This window comes from Hyposmocoma kahamanoa, unplaced genomic scaffold, assembly GCF_003589595.1.
Source record: "Hyposmocoma kahamanoa isolate Upper Pololo Valley unplaced genomic scaffold, ASM358959v1 86, whole genome shotgun sequence".
Lineage (NCBI taxonomy): Eukaryota > Metazoa > Arthropoda > Insecta > Lepidoptera > Cosmopterigidae > Hyposmocoma > Hyposmocoma kahamanoa.
Genome location: NW_020654289.1, coordinates 8270674 through 8286006, shown reverse-complemented (window position 1 = coordinate 8286006; position 15333 = coordinate 8270674). Strand labels below are relative to the sequence as shown.

General features: G+C 37.6%; 1 protein-coding gene across 1 annotated transcript in view; it reads left to right on the top strand.

Annotated features, from left to right (window-relative positions):
• Positions 1 to 9825, top strand: part of LOC113234940 — a 15590-nt gene extending 5765 nt beyond the window's left edge. The window contains exons 3-5 of the mRNA XM_026470462.1: positions 6025 to 6203; positions 9175 to 9379; positions 9514 to 9825. Coding sequence (XP_026326247.1) covers positions 6025 to 6203; positions 9175 to 9379; positions 9514 to 9677 — 548 coding nt within the window. The 3' untranslated portion in view covers positions 9678 to 9825. The remainder of the gene's footprint in view (positions 1 to 6024; positions 6204 to 9174; positions 9380 to 9513) is intronic.
• Positions 9826 to 15333: the final 5508 nt, after the last annotated feature.

The window sequence follows — 15333 nt, the reverse complement described above, 5'->3', positions numbered from 1 at the left end:
TTTGAGCAAATGTTGTTCTGACTGGAACTGAAATACAGACGGAGTAGTGTCTTCTCTTTTGGTTCACACTATCGTGGTTTTGTGGAGGTGTTTGAGAGTGCTGATGAAGAGTGACGGCAGAAATGTAAAGTTGTCTAACTGTTAATAGCTTCGTCTCTTTGTACAGACGTTCGGTTGGGAATAATTTGGGTTCAAAAAAGCAAATTTTCAACAACATCCTTCGAGCTCTTTCCAATTTCAGTAATACAGTTTTTGCAGCACCACCCCATGTTCCAATGCAGTATGTTAGAATAGATTGTACAAGAGCCTGATACACCATTATTAGAGTATCCTTGTCTAGAGTATCCTTTAATGTAAGTTAAACTTACATTAAAACTAAATACTTTTAATGTAAGTTTTAAACTTAGGAAATGGTAATCTTATTTTAAAAATTCTTATTGCAATCTTATTAATATATGCTCCGGAATCTTATAGTAAAAACGTATACAGTTCCCCATAAAAGAATCGTTTACCTTAGTGAAACGAAAACGTGGTACCATGAGTTTGGACTTAGTTCTAAGGTTAATATTATGGATATCTTCTTTCTTAACGAAATTATGTATACTTTACGGGCATACAAAATATTTGAGTAAATGTACTGTGATGCCACAGTCATGATACAAGTCTCCTTAAACTTTTTTCTGAGAGAAATCCGAGAACCTAAACGGTACACAGAACGAATTCCTCGTTTTTGCAACATAAATATGGTTTGTTTGGTATCTGCCGCTTTACCTCACATGAGAATCCCGTAGGACATTATAATACGGAAGTAACTAAAGTAAACTAGTCTAATAGAAGCAACATCGGTAAGTTCACGTATTCTACGGACTGCGTATGCAGCAGAGCCTAATCTGCTGGCCAAGGAAGATATATGTGGAAACAGTTGGAGTTTACTATCTAAAGTCACTCCCAAAAAGACAGCTTTATTAACAAGATCTAATTTGTCTCCATTTATTTCTATGATTGGGCTAGTCGATTTTACATTAGGTAATTCAAATTTAACATACTTTGTCTTCTTGGCATTGAGCAATAAATTGTTAATATTAAACCAACAAACTACCTTTGAAAGGGTATCATTAGTATTGTCATAGTTAGCGTCATGTCTGTCTGTTTTAAAAATCAAGGATGTGTCGTCAGCAAACAATACTATTTCGCAAAGGTCCTTAACAAAGAATGGTAGATCATTAATACAAATGAGAAATAAGAAAGGTCCAAGTATTAAGCTCTCCGGAACACCCATTTTTGCCGGAGAACCCAAATAAGTCACTCCATTTATGTCTACTTTCAGAATTCTACCGTAAAGATATGACGAGACAAGTTCCAACACCTTGCCACTTACTCCGTAATAAGAGCTTCCTAATAAGGTTAATATGATCCACGCAATCGAATACCTTCGAGAGGTCACAGAAAACCCCAATAGCATTCTGGGACCTTTCCCAAGCAACAAAGATATGTTTTAGTAGTGCTACCCCCGCATCGCTAGTCGATCTACCACTAGTAAACCCGTAATGTGCACTATGAAAAATATGATTCCTACCGAAATACGACAGTACTTGACTCAACATAACCTTTTCGAATATTTTACTTAAAGCTGGTAGAATTGAAATGGGCCTGTAGTTACTAGAATCAATTTTCCTACCGCTTTTGAATAAAGGAGGTCTGTTTTTGATACTAAGGTAGTAGGGTCAAACGTGAAAGTATCTTCTTTCTCAACGAGAACAACCCACTTTCGTTTCTCACAGAATTATCACAGTTTAGAGCGAACTATTTAAATAAGTACCAGTAGAGCTCCTTGTGAAAGAGTTCGTCCAGGGAAGTATTGCCAACTTACCTGTTTCTGCTGCCAAGCAGTAGTGTGAGCATTGCTGTGTTCCGGTTTTTGAAAGGTACGGGTGCTGGTGAAATTACAGGCACACGGGACTTGTCAACTTATGTTTCAGGGTGTCGGGCGCAGTGACAGTGCCCCTCAGATCTTAATGATTTAAAGCTCTAAACTGCAACTGCTATGGATAGGCGTGTCGCTGACCTTCAGGCGCACGACTTGTTTGACCCGTCACTAAGTTATTATTAAAAATATATATATATTTATTGATATATATGAAAGTAAAATCTGACGAATTATTAAAATGGTACAAAAGTTGTTGTTAATGACATTAGTAATATAGTTCTACAGTTCTACTATGGTTTCATGTAGTTCGTATTATTTTTATGATTTTCATGTGATAAAAACGTATTGACTTTGTTTTACCAAACAACAGTTAATATATTACAGCTAACACTTTTAATTCGTCTCTTCAGCGTCGATTATAAGAACATATGGAGCGATGGTGAGTTACTAATCCAGTCTCTACTAGAATGTTGGTAAACATAGCGAATAAGTAAATCTGAGTCATTCATTAGTAAATGAGGGTTGAGTAGTGCAGCGGCGGCAGTAGCGGCGGTTTTGTAAACATTTTTAATTAGGTCCTTTGATGTTCGCTTTGTCGTCGAACGTAATGGCGTCTAAGATGTGTGGTGTTTCGGCTAACGTTTGTTTGACATGCGGCTGAGCCGTGGCAGCCCTTGGTCTAAGTTGGTGCGTCCGCAGTGATAATTCAAATAGGAACTATAAGTTCATGCAATGCAATACAAACCAAATTTCTTTATTGCACACTGAGGCAAATACATATGTGATTAAACACATTTTGTATTTTTATTTTTTTTATTTTATTTATAAATGGTAAACTAGAAGTATATACATTTATATTTCTAAATTAAACAACGAAGTAAGCTAAATAAGTTTACACTTGTAGAAATAAAGTAACTTAAATAAGTAAGCACTCTAATAAAAAAATCAATAGAAATAGAATTTTACAATATAACTTTATAAAAAGACTATCCTAAGAAATGAAAAAGACTTTCCTAAGAAATAAAAAAGAAGTCGCTGAGTAATTTTCTCGCTGTGATAATTTTGGTATTGAAGATATCAATATCTATTTTATTAACAAGGTTATTGATGTTGTTGCAAGCTCGCAGCAGAAACGAATTCTTTCTGTAATTGGTTGAAGCTATAGGTATGTCAAATACTTTGTTAACCCTGAAATTACGTGTGGGAGTCAAAAAGTTGAGTTTGTATAGTAATTCGGGACAATCAATTATATTTTGAGAAATTTTTAGAATATATGCGCAATCGGTTATTTGACGACGCATGTAGAGGGGAAGAATGTGATGAATTTTACAAATGTGCAGGTAATCATTATTATGATATTGTCGCTTAGTTCGGAAACATAAAAAACGAATGAATCTTTTTTGAATACGTTCTATACGCGAAATGTACACCTCATATTGCGGGTTCCAGATCTGTGACGCGTATTCCAGAATACTGCGAACAAACGTACAATACAAGATTTTAACTGTCTTAATATCCCGAAACTCACTAGACCGACGCATTATAAACCCCAGCGCACGTGATGCTTTGGTCACCATTCTGTCTATGTGCGCATCAAACAAAAGTTTATTGTTGAATGTGACACCCAAATCACTAACTATGTTTTCTCGTTTAAGTACCTGGCCGCCAAGTTTATAATTAAAGACTAAGAGATTGTTTTTGCGACTGTAGGTTACTATTGAGCATTTAGCAGGATTTAAGTCGCGCTTATTGGAAATACAGTAGTCCTCCAGTATCAACAAGTCAGTTTGGAGAGCCTCAGCATCAAAGTTAGTTGAAATCCTGGAGTATATTTTCATGTCATCGGCAAAACATAGCAGGTTACTAGATGTCAAACATAAGTGAATATCATTAATAAAAATAGTAAATAGCAACGGTCCTAGTAAAGATCCCTGGGGCACGCCGCTTGATATTTTAGCCCAACTAGAAATATAATTGCTGACAACAACTGCCTGAGACCTATTGTCAACATAAGAAGCCATCATAGAAGGTTGCCACGAATCCCAAGTTTGTTAATGTTAATTGTTAAATATGTGACAACAAACACATACGTGATTAAACAGTGCTATTCAATGGTAATCGAGATTCCCCAGAGAAGTATAAGTAAGAAACTCTAGGGGTTAGAGATCGAAAAAACTGCTCATTTGTTTAAACGTTAAAACGTGTTTTTTTTTAATAAAAGCGTGCTTATAAAAACGCTTTTCATTTAAACGCTTTTTAGTTTGGAGCTTACAAAATCTTTTAGAAAACCGTTTAAGGCATAGACGTTGTGTTGACGAAAAGCAAGAGTAGACCACTAAAGATTTTAAGATAAGTAAGTTTATTTGTAAAGCACGTGTTTTATTTTTATTTATAAAATTAATATTTACATTGATAAATTGATTTGTTTAGGAAACTCAGCTGGCGGGAGATGAAACATGAGCACATTTAAAAAAATCAAATTGTTGAGTATTGAACTGGTCAACGCTTACGCTTAAATTGAAAAGCGTGCTTATGTGCTTATATTAAAAAGCAAACTTTTAAAAGTGCTATTCGTTTAAACGCCCACCTCTACTAGGGGTTACTCTTTGTAAATGGACACTTTGTTAATTTTTATCATTTACAAATTTTGTTTTCAAATATCATAGATGGTAACAACTTGCAAGGATTAAACGGATCACTACCATGGATTTTTGTCATTTACGTGCGCCAAACCTTTTGTATAAGAATTTTGCTTCACGATAGTTCTAAATCTCGCAAATGGAAAATTTTTAATATAGACATCGTACTATACAATTTATATATAGCCCGACTAAATTTAAAACTTGGTGAAGACGACTGTCACGTCCTGGTTTATTTTTATTTCCTTATTTATTTATATCTGTCATTATTTTTCATGAAAAAAAATTGTAACTTTTCAACATAAAAACTCTAAAATCTTAACATAAAATATACATTCTTAAATGTACTATCATGTCAATATAAGTTTTAGTAGCAGTGGAGCTCCTTGTGACAGAGTTTATCCAGTGAAGTACTGCCACTTTACCTATTTCTGCCGCCAAGCAGTAATGTGAGCTTTACTGCATTCCGGTTACGAAGGGTAAGGGTGCTGGTGAAATTACAGGCACATGGGATTTGTCAACTTAAGTCTCAGGGTGACGAGCGCAGTGGCAGTGCCTCTCAGATCTTTATGATTTAAAGGTGTGAGTGGCACTGCAACTGTTAAGGACAGGCGTGACGCTTACCATCAGGCGCACGACTTATTCGCCTCATCACTTGATATTATTAAAAAAAAAACTATTTCTCATGAAAAAATACGTCTAATAAAATACATTTTGTTAAATGTACTGTCATCTCAGACGTGCCATTTGAAAATAACTTAACAGCACGCTTCTGTAGGACAAAGATTCTATTAATATCAGAACGTCGAACTATCCATTCATGTCCAAAATTTTTTTTGCAAATTTCAGCTAAATCTTATCCGTGCAAATCTTATGTAGTACACTTACAAATAAGCTACAAAAGGTAAGTAAGTAAGGGGTAAGCCGCAAAATGTTTTCTGTGATATATATATATATATATATATATATATATATCTTGATCTACATTTAAAAAAGTTAAACAATACCATTTCTACACAATGAGCGTGTGAGGGTGGTAGCTGTCACTGTGTAAAGATTTGAAGAGATGACGAGCGCAAGCGCAGGGCGTGTCGTGGGTGGCACTGTGCGTTGAGTGGCGCCCGCATGCGATATCCTGCGTCGCGCGTCCGCTTGACTCATCTTCGGCGTATGACACACGTGCTTGCAAACCCTTACACATTGCCGGCATAACCGATTATACACGCAACTCACTTTCTGTACCTTTTTATGAATGAATTATGAGTATCAACAAACTTGTCGATAAATCTTCAAAGGAAATACTTAAACGGAATGTAGTTTCTGAAAAAATAAACTCTGTAAAACGCAGCGGTACTCAATCGCACATGAACAATAATTTAATGAAGTGCAAAGTATATTTTAATTTTATTTTTTTGCTGTCATGACAATAAGTAGATATAAGGAGTTGTATTTTTTCAGGAAGCAACACGGGTTTCGGTGCTGGCTACGGCGCAGGCGTCGCCGGTAGTGTGCAGGCTCCAGCAGAGGGTGGCACTGGGGGGCCTATGTTTGCGACGCGACAGGCGCGAGTCGTTACGGCGCTTGATGGCGGCACCGCCACTCTCACCTGTCGCGTACACAACATCGGAGACAAAACCGTGAGTAATCATTGATCATTATATTAATTACTTATCACTTAATCACTTAGCGACATTCAAATATGATTTTCGTACAAAGTGTATCTATAATTAAAAAATCTCAGCAAATATTTTCAGATATTATTTCATAGGTACTTTGCTTTGTCTGAAATGGATACGACTGTTCTCGCTTAATTGTTGTACTACGTATTCTGACAATTTTAACTTCATAATGCGAATTACGAAGTACGTGTGAGATTTGTGTGGTATCATGGCACTAAGTTACATACACGATTGTAGCAGTAGAGCTCCTTGTGAAAGAGTTCCTCCAGGGAAGTACTGCCACCTTACCTATTTCTGCCGCCAAGCAGTGATGTGAGCTCACTGCATTCCAGTTACGAAGGGTAAGGGTGCTGGTGAAATTACAGGCACCTGGGACTTGCCAACTTATGACTCAGGTTGCGGGCGCATGGCAGTGCCACTAAGATCTTTATAATTTAAAGCTCTGAGTGGCATTGTAACCAGGCAACGTCTTGTTCGTCCCCTCGCATCATTTAGTAATGTAAAAAAGAGTGGCCTCCGATAATGGTTACTGGAGTCAGATGTGATCGAAAATCTTCTCTCATATCAATGGAATCCTGGCGCGTCATCGTGTTTGCCGTTAAAAATGTCCACTGGCACGGTAGTGATCGTGAGCGATGTGGGGAATGACGGTCATCGACTTTCACGACGCTGTATATAGCGCGGCACGCGGGCGCCACACGTTTCAACTTCCCGGAAGATGCATGTGCCAAACTCTTTATAATTTTCGCAATATTCCTTGTGTGTAACAAATTTGTGGATATGTAGTAAAAAATAACCTCGTACTCGTAAATAGAGTTGTTTACAAAAAAGGGATATTCGCTGTGAGTTTTCTAATACGTAATAATATTTAGATATCTATTTAGAACAATGATCGAAATAGCGAATGGAAGACGACCGCGTTTTTTAATTTCGCCGTTTGATGGAGGGCTGCGCGAGTAGGTGGACCGTGCCTGTGGGCAGCTGAGCTGTGCGGCCGATGATGACATCCCGCCAACGCGAGGCTATTTCCGGATATCGGAGCGAGAGGTGTGCGGCAGGTCTCGGTTTATGATCGAATACCACGGTTTCAATCTGTAAAGCTTGAACTCAAACATTTTAATACCTAATGATAAAATAGTCAGTAATAACTTTTATAACAATGGTGGTACCAGTGATAGTACCATTTCTTAGCACGCAACATAGAGAAAACCGTCTGTCTAGTTAGCGCTAGAAACTATGGCAGTTGAACTGTTAATAAATGGAAAAAAGTTTTATTTTCAGATGAACTAAAATTCATTTAATGAATGCCGACGTAGAGCGATATGTATGAAGACCAATCAACGAGGATTTGAATAACAAGAGATGTTAAAGTCTGGGGATGTTTTTCGGGAAACGGGACTGGTCCCGTGAGAAAGACTGAAGGTCTGATGGATCAGTATCAGTACAAAAGTATCTGAGAAGAGACAATGATCCCATATTCCGATGAATATTTGCCAGTGACTTGGATGATTGAGCACGATAATGACCCAAAGCATACAGCACACAGCGTTAAAGCGTTTCTCAGAGAATATAATCTTATGTGTGAGTGGCCTACCAATAGTCCGGACTTAAATCCAACAGAAAATTTGTGGCACACTATAAAGAAAACACTGTCACATAAACATATCACCAATATCATCGAATTTCGCTATGCTTTTGTAGAATGTTGGAGATATATTTCTTTGGAAACATGTAAAAAATTTACAGAATCAATGCCGTAACATTGTAAAGCTGTAATCGACAACAGAGGCTACTTTACCAAATACTAATCAGTTTTGGATGAAGTATTTATCCAAATTATTTGGGGTTTTCTTCACTTTGCTCATGATTTTACTGTTGATTTTTGTTTCTAATTAGTTGTCCGGCCATTGTATTTTAATTCGATCTTAATATTTTTTTTAATTTTGTAATATTACCGCTGTTTGTTATTACTAAACGGGTATAATAATACATTTTATATGCCGATACATTCTCGTAAATACCTCGGAGCTCTCTCTGTACAAGTTAAAAACGAGTTATTTAAATAATTTGTAATGACAATAGAAGTCAAGGTCAATGTTATTATTATGTGGCCCCCCGCAGTATGTAATATACGTTATAAAACTAACAATAACGTTCACTGTTAGTTTTAAATTTGTTACCTGGTTAGCTGCTACCTATACATAACAATTTTTGGGATGTAACTGTATCAAGCATTTGTAACCAAATTTAGAATACGTAGAAGAGGTACTTTTCGTACTTTTGTATCACATTTGCCTTACAAGGACTATAAAAGTAATAACAGAACAATATGGATGTTAAAGTACACGTTCAATAATAAATTATAATCTCAGTACAGAGTACTAAAAAAACCGATCTCAAAAGTACGTGGAATTACATATAATTACCAAGTTTTATTGAAATCGGTTACCGGAAAGTGCGGATTCATCCCCTAGTTCGCCACTATACGGAACTTAACACAGGATATAATAAAAATCGGTTCTCACTACTCAAAGTATATTGAGAGAGAAAAACGCCTTGAATTGGAGAATAGCAAAATCAATCATTAAAATAATTGCTCCTTATAATAAAATTTAGGCGCTATTTATAAAAATGAATCTTCAGGCGTGAACAGCCATCCTTAGAGGTCGATGATTTTCTTCAAAATTAAATGGGACCACTATGGAGGAGAATCATGCAAGTCGCTTCACAAATATCGGAGTTATCGCGTAACATACATATAAAAAAAATCATACAGTCGAATTAAGAACCTTCTCCTTTTTTGAAGTCGGTTAAAATAGTATGTGGCGATGGTACATAAAATGATAGGAAACATCTGAAAAGAAACAAAACAGAAAACTAAAGATAAAAACAAATAACAATAAATAACCAAATGAATTATGAGTTGCAGGTGTCGTGGGTGCGGTCGCGGGACCTGGTGATTCTGAGCCATGCTGGGCAGGTATTCACGTCTGACGCGCGTGTGTCGACTTCTTCAGACGCCGGAACGAATGTGTTGCACGTTGAGCGCCTGCGGCCTTCCGATGCCGGCCGATATGAGTGCCAGCTCAATACGGAGCCTAAAATGAGTCTCTTTTTCGAACTCGTCATTGTTGGTGAGTCATTGCCACTTGATTCCTATCAAACAATAGCTGCTCTATATTGGTCTGTTGCGTGGTAGGCAGTCCTGGTAGAGTTACGCATTGCCTGGGTCAACATTCTCTTATACGAAATGTCTATTTGTTTTCAGATACAATGGAAGAGCCGGAGGTCATGCTGCACGATCAGTCGCCGATTGTATCGGTACAAGCGGCGGCGGAGCCTGCGCCGCGTATCACTACCGCTGTTAGCGCGTGTGAAGGGCAGTTTCTCATGCCCGTGATACTGCCGCTCCTGCTGCTACCGTTCATCTAACTAGCAAGCGCGGACATCATTTGTATTGTGTATATACTGCAACTGTAAATATCATTGCCTTAATTTATCTTCAATAGAATTATAAATAAACGTAACTCCATGTAGTTTATTTGTCGATTAAACATGAAATGTGGGCGACCTCCGTAGTACGTGTACCCCGCTGTTTGGCACGCGTGCGCGCGTGGCCGGATATATCGCGCTAGAATAAGAATGCTATTAGAGGCGACTATTAGCTAGATTGTTTGTTTAGAGTATTGGGAGCGCGGGCGTCGAGTCGCGGGGGCCGTGCGGCACGCGCGCTGATGGCAACCAAAATAGTCCTTATAATTGACAGGAGATGGTCGCAATGGCGTAAATCACGTGCGGGGCAACAGTGTCGTCACGTTGACTTGGTTCCAGCAGAGAATTAGACCTGAGGCACATGTTTCAACAATTCTAACAATGTTAGTTGATGATATGTGCCGGGTAAACCATGTGGTGCGCAACCGATTTATCTGGGTCAAATTTACGAGCTAAAATCGGTTGAAAAAAGCGATTAAGGATACCTTGTCAATGTCGGGGATTGTTATAAAACAATGATAATAAACAGATGGAGTTCAAAATTAAGCGGGTGATCAATGCTTAGAAAAGTAATGACGTGTCAGAAACAGAAGTGCTAGTCTAAATATAAACGTAGTACAAAGATGGTTTGTCAATATTACGTAGTACAAAAGACATCAACGGCATCGCTTGGCTTATTTTGTGGAATTATTATCATTTTTGTCGCTTCAACATGTTAAAACAATGAAAAACGATAATAAACAAAGGCGAGGGTTAGAAGTCTAATAGTTAGTACAGGTAACTCCTACCTACCTAAGTCTTAAGTTGGAGTTTCCTGGAATATAGTGAACTTAGTGTTTTGTTACTTTATAGAAAACATTGGGTAAAAGTATGCTTGTTTCCAACAATTACATCAGCAACAATGTGGTAAGCCTTCGCGTAGTAATTTTACGGCGTTCGGTCTGCCAGTGACATTTTTATTGTGAAAAGCTACTGTTGGCGAGATGCTTGCCTGGTAGTTTTAGAGAGAGGGAGAAGGGTGAAAGTACTAAAAACCCTTTGGGATCTCAGGAACATATATTGGCTTGTATGACAACAACTGAATATCAAAAACATAACGTCAAAAAGAATACAAATTTAAAAGGAATCAACTTGTAAGTCAATGGAATCAAAACTATAAATATCAAAAAGTACATATGTGTTCGCGCACAGCTACTATGGGCTTGTAGTATATAAGTATCTTACGGAATATAATCTTATATGTATGTATGTATAAGTAATAATTACAGACTTTAACAACAAAGGACGGGCTTACTATGATATACGTAGCGAAATTACGTGAAATAAAAAAAAAAATTGGGATAATGTTTGAAATAAATATTGTAAACGGTAAATGAATTCAAATGTATATTTACAAAGAGCAACTCCTAGACTTCCTTGCTCATTCTTCTCGGAGGAAGCTGCCTTACGAATGAGCAGAAGACGAATCAATTATTAAGTGATTTGTTTACCTATGAAAAAAAATATATTTTTATTTAAAAAAAACAATACCCAATAACGTTTGCTGAATTGTTCTAATATTTTATATAGTTGCTGTATATTTTACTACTATATATTGACATGAATAAGAATTAGACATACAGTGGCAAGTATTTCCAGGGAAGTACAGCCAAGTGGCAGTAGAGCTCTTTGTAAAAGAGTTTGTCTAGGGAAACATTGCCACCTTACCTATTTCTACCGCCAAGCAATAATGCGAGCATTACTACGTTCCGGGTTTTAAGATTCGTCTTGATTTTCCATCCTCTAAGTCTTGATCGTGGGAGTGTTATAGACTATTAAAAAAAATCATTACTGAGGGACAATATCCAGCTAAAAATATTTTTGCAGTCGGGTTTTTGTTTTTTTATTTAAATAATTTTTTGACTTGGCATTGTGTGTTACAAATGAATGCTTCCTAATATGGGTAGATGGCGCTAATCGTAACTAAATTAAAATAAATAGTCTTCATAAAATCTAAATAAGCGCCATCTAGTTGATTTGTTTGTTATCACTAGAAATATAAGTAGCTTTGAAAAATTGCAGTTTATGATGTAAAACAAAAATAGGTACCTCTTTGGTACTCATCGCGACATCTTGTGTAGCAATAGGTACTAAATATCCGCCTACGCTGTCTCGTATCGCGATTAGCAGTCCTCGTCCTCGACAACTTTGGTTTTTGTACCTAAATGGTAACTTCGGCTTATCAACGGTGAAATTAAGTCGACCGGTATCTTTTGTCAGTTGAAGGCTCTATTAACGCGGTCTCGCTGGAACGCGCGACCTCAATGCAAGGTAATACAAACTTGTCTCTCATTATGCGTCAAAGGCGGTAATTGATGGACGCGTCGCGGTGGCGGTTGCGCGGGCCTATTGTGTCGCGCGCCGGCTATATTCCAACAAGACTCTGTCACTGTCTGTAAATATTAAGCGGTGACGTTTCCACGGTACAGTAGATTTAGTATAATGGCCTCTGGCAACAGTAAATTAGAAATTTCGCATTGCCTGAGTATTCTAAATTAAAACGCATAGGGTGATTTATTTATTTATTTATTTACAAAGAAAACATTATTTTGGACTTACATCTAAAGTCAAAACATCCAACAAGACTTAAACCTAAAGATAATGTAAAATTTAAATGTAACATACACAGGGCTATAAGTTTCCGGAACTGGCCACTTACATAAACAATATTTAAAAAGTAATTACAACATTTGAAAATAGAACTCTTTGGCTGTAGAATACAGTTTGTTTCATCTGACTGTCACTTGTTTTTATATTGTGGCGTCATTTTAGAAATTGGTTGTTTACATCACCATGGATTTAACTCGTGAAAATTTTCGTGACGATTTTCTACGACTTTAAGTGTAATTGAACAGCTCAGCGGAGCTTCACTCGGCTTCAAACTGCTTTTGGCGATGAAGCACCATGCAAGATGAATTTCGTGATGGTTGCCCGTCCACTGCTGTGAACAACCAAAACATCGAAGCTGTGCGTCGTATGATCAAAACAGACAGGCATGTGACATACCATGAGATTCAGGCATCTTTAGGCATAGGCATGAGTCAAATACAATCAATACTACACAAACATTTGGGTGTGAAAAAGCTGTGCTCTCGGTGGATCGCACATAATTTGACTGAGTCACTTGGTGTAATGCCATGCTTACCAGATTCAACGAAGGGGCGTCAAATTTGGTGTGGAACATAGTAACAGGGGACGAAACATGGATTTATAGTTATGTTCCCAAAACAAAGCCGCAATGGAGCGTGTGGGTCTTTCGAGATGAGGCGTAACCAACCAAAGTGGCGCGCGTGGAAAGTGCCTCCAAGCGGATGATTGCTTCTTTTTTTAATAAAACTGGACACGTGGCTACTGCTGCTTTGGAGAATCGTTGTACCGTGAATAGTGATTGGTATATAACCATTTGTTTGCTGGAAGTTATTGACAAACTCCGTAAAACCGTAAAAGTAACTCGTCACTCCGTAAAAGTAAACGCAGTATCATCTTGCACCACGATAATGCCAGTTCTCACACGGCCAGACAGACAAATGAATTTTTGAAGGTGAACAACGTTAACCTTATGAGCCATCCGGCGTACAGTCCCGACCGGGCACCTTTTGACTTTTATTTATTTTCAAAAATTAAGAACCAGTTACGGGGTCAAATATTTTCATCACCTGTAGAGGCTGTCGAAGAGTATGAAAAATATGTTTCAGACATTGTCACAGAGGACTGGCATAAATGTGTTCAAAATTAGTTAAATCATATGAAAAAGTGCATTAACGCTAACGGAGAATGTTTTGAGAAACAATAAATCCATTTCTGACCATTTATACTATTTTTTTCTTATTCATTCCGGAAACTTATAGTGCGCCACACGCATAAGATACAAAATAATACTTAAAAACTAAATAAAGAACGAAAAAAGATAAATATACACAATTTTACACAATTTACTACAATCTAACACTCTGGTGGTGGGTGCATTGCACGCGTGTCGGCAGCGCGCGCGCATTCCAAAGGGCGAATACGTTTCGTGCGCGTCTCTTGCTACGGCCCGCCACACTTGCATACCGATCCGACGCAAATAGACCAAGCTTTTCCAAGACAGATGGATTGCCCAGTTTATGGCGCAAAAGTAGGCAATAGTGTAGGCAACCTATACTTTTTTCCCAAGGATCCCATACAATCGCGCTATATTCGAGCTTGCATAGAAACGAGTATAACAATATGGCAACTCTATCATCATGATGTAAGGGGTACCAATAATCGATATTGTCTTTTCATTTGAAATACCTTTTTTGTTTTTAAACATGTGTCATTAGGGAATACTCAAGAATGACTATGCGTTTGTACATTTCATTAAAAAAACCTATTTATTTATTATTACTAAAAAATCTAAACTAGAATTTCTCTAAATCTCCTATAATGAACACCGATAATCCACTAATTATCGTTCATTACAGGATTAACTAACCAGTAATCGACATTCACCAACAATGAACACCCATTAACACCAGAAACCAATAACAAACGTGTTACTTTGATAGAATATTTTGTTCTAAGTCTTATTAGAATTGAATTTTAAAAATGTCTTTTTTTATTATATCTTGTGACGGGACGAACAAGTCGTGCGCCTGATGGTAAGCTACACGCCTGTCCATAACAGCTGCAGTGCCACTCAGAGCTTTAAATCGCAAAGATCTGAGGGGCACTGCCACTGTACCCGTCACCCTGAGACATACGTTAACAAGTCCCATGTGCCTGTAATTTCACCAGCACCCCTACCCTTCAAAACCGGAACACAGTAGTGGTGACATTACTGCTTGGCGGTACAAATAGGTAAGGTGGCAGTACTTCCCCGAAAGAACTCTTTCACAAGGAGCTCTAGTGCTACTATGCAGTGATGCTTGTCGGTCACTTAATGAATTAATTATTAATTTTTTTTAACGCACACACTCATAGCCCCGCACTAGGGAAACCCTGTGGCACGAGTGCCATAAACACGCAGAAGTATAAATGCCTCGTGGAGAGGCGAAATACGTGTCGGGTATATTTTTGGTGATGGTTTGTGACTGTATTTGCACTTGTGTTATTTATTTTATTAATTTTATGCGGAGGGAGGGGGGGTAATTAACTACATGAAAAAATATTCCACACAAGCGCAGCTATTTTGCACGATTTTACTTTCACTGGGTTCGCGGAGTAGCAAATTAATTTATTTCTATTTTTATTAACGTGGACTGAATCTATTAATTATACAAATATTTCTCCCGGCCTGGGAACCGAACCCGAAACCTCAGCGTGGCAAACCACCATGGTAACCGTTGGGCTACAGAGGCAGTTAGTCACTGGCGGCACCGCCTTATATTAATATTGTAACATTCAGCTCATGGCTGAGTGTTCTTTGAAAGTAATGGAAAGAGAGGAAAAATGTTGCTAATGTCTAGCCCTGCGAATATTACTTTCAGAGTGATGGTTTAACATTCCATATTATGCAAAACAAAATATTTGATTATTATATATTCAAATTGTATACATAGACTATCTTTTCTTTTTTTTTAAATAAACAAGTGCG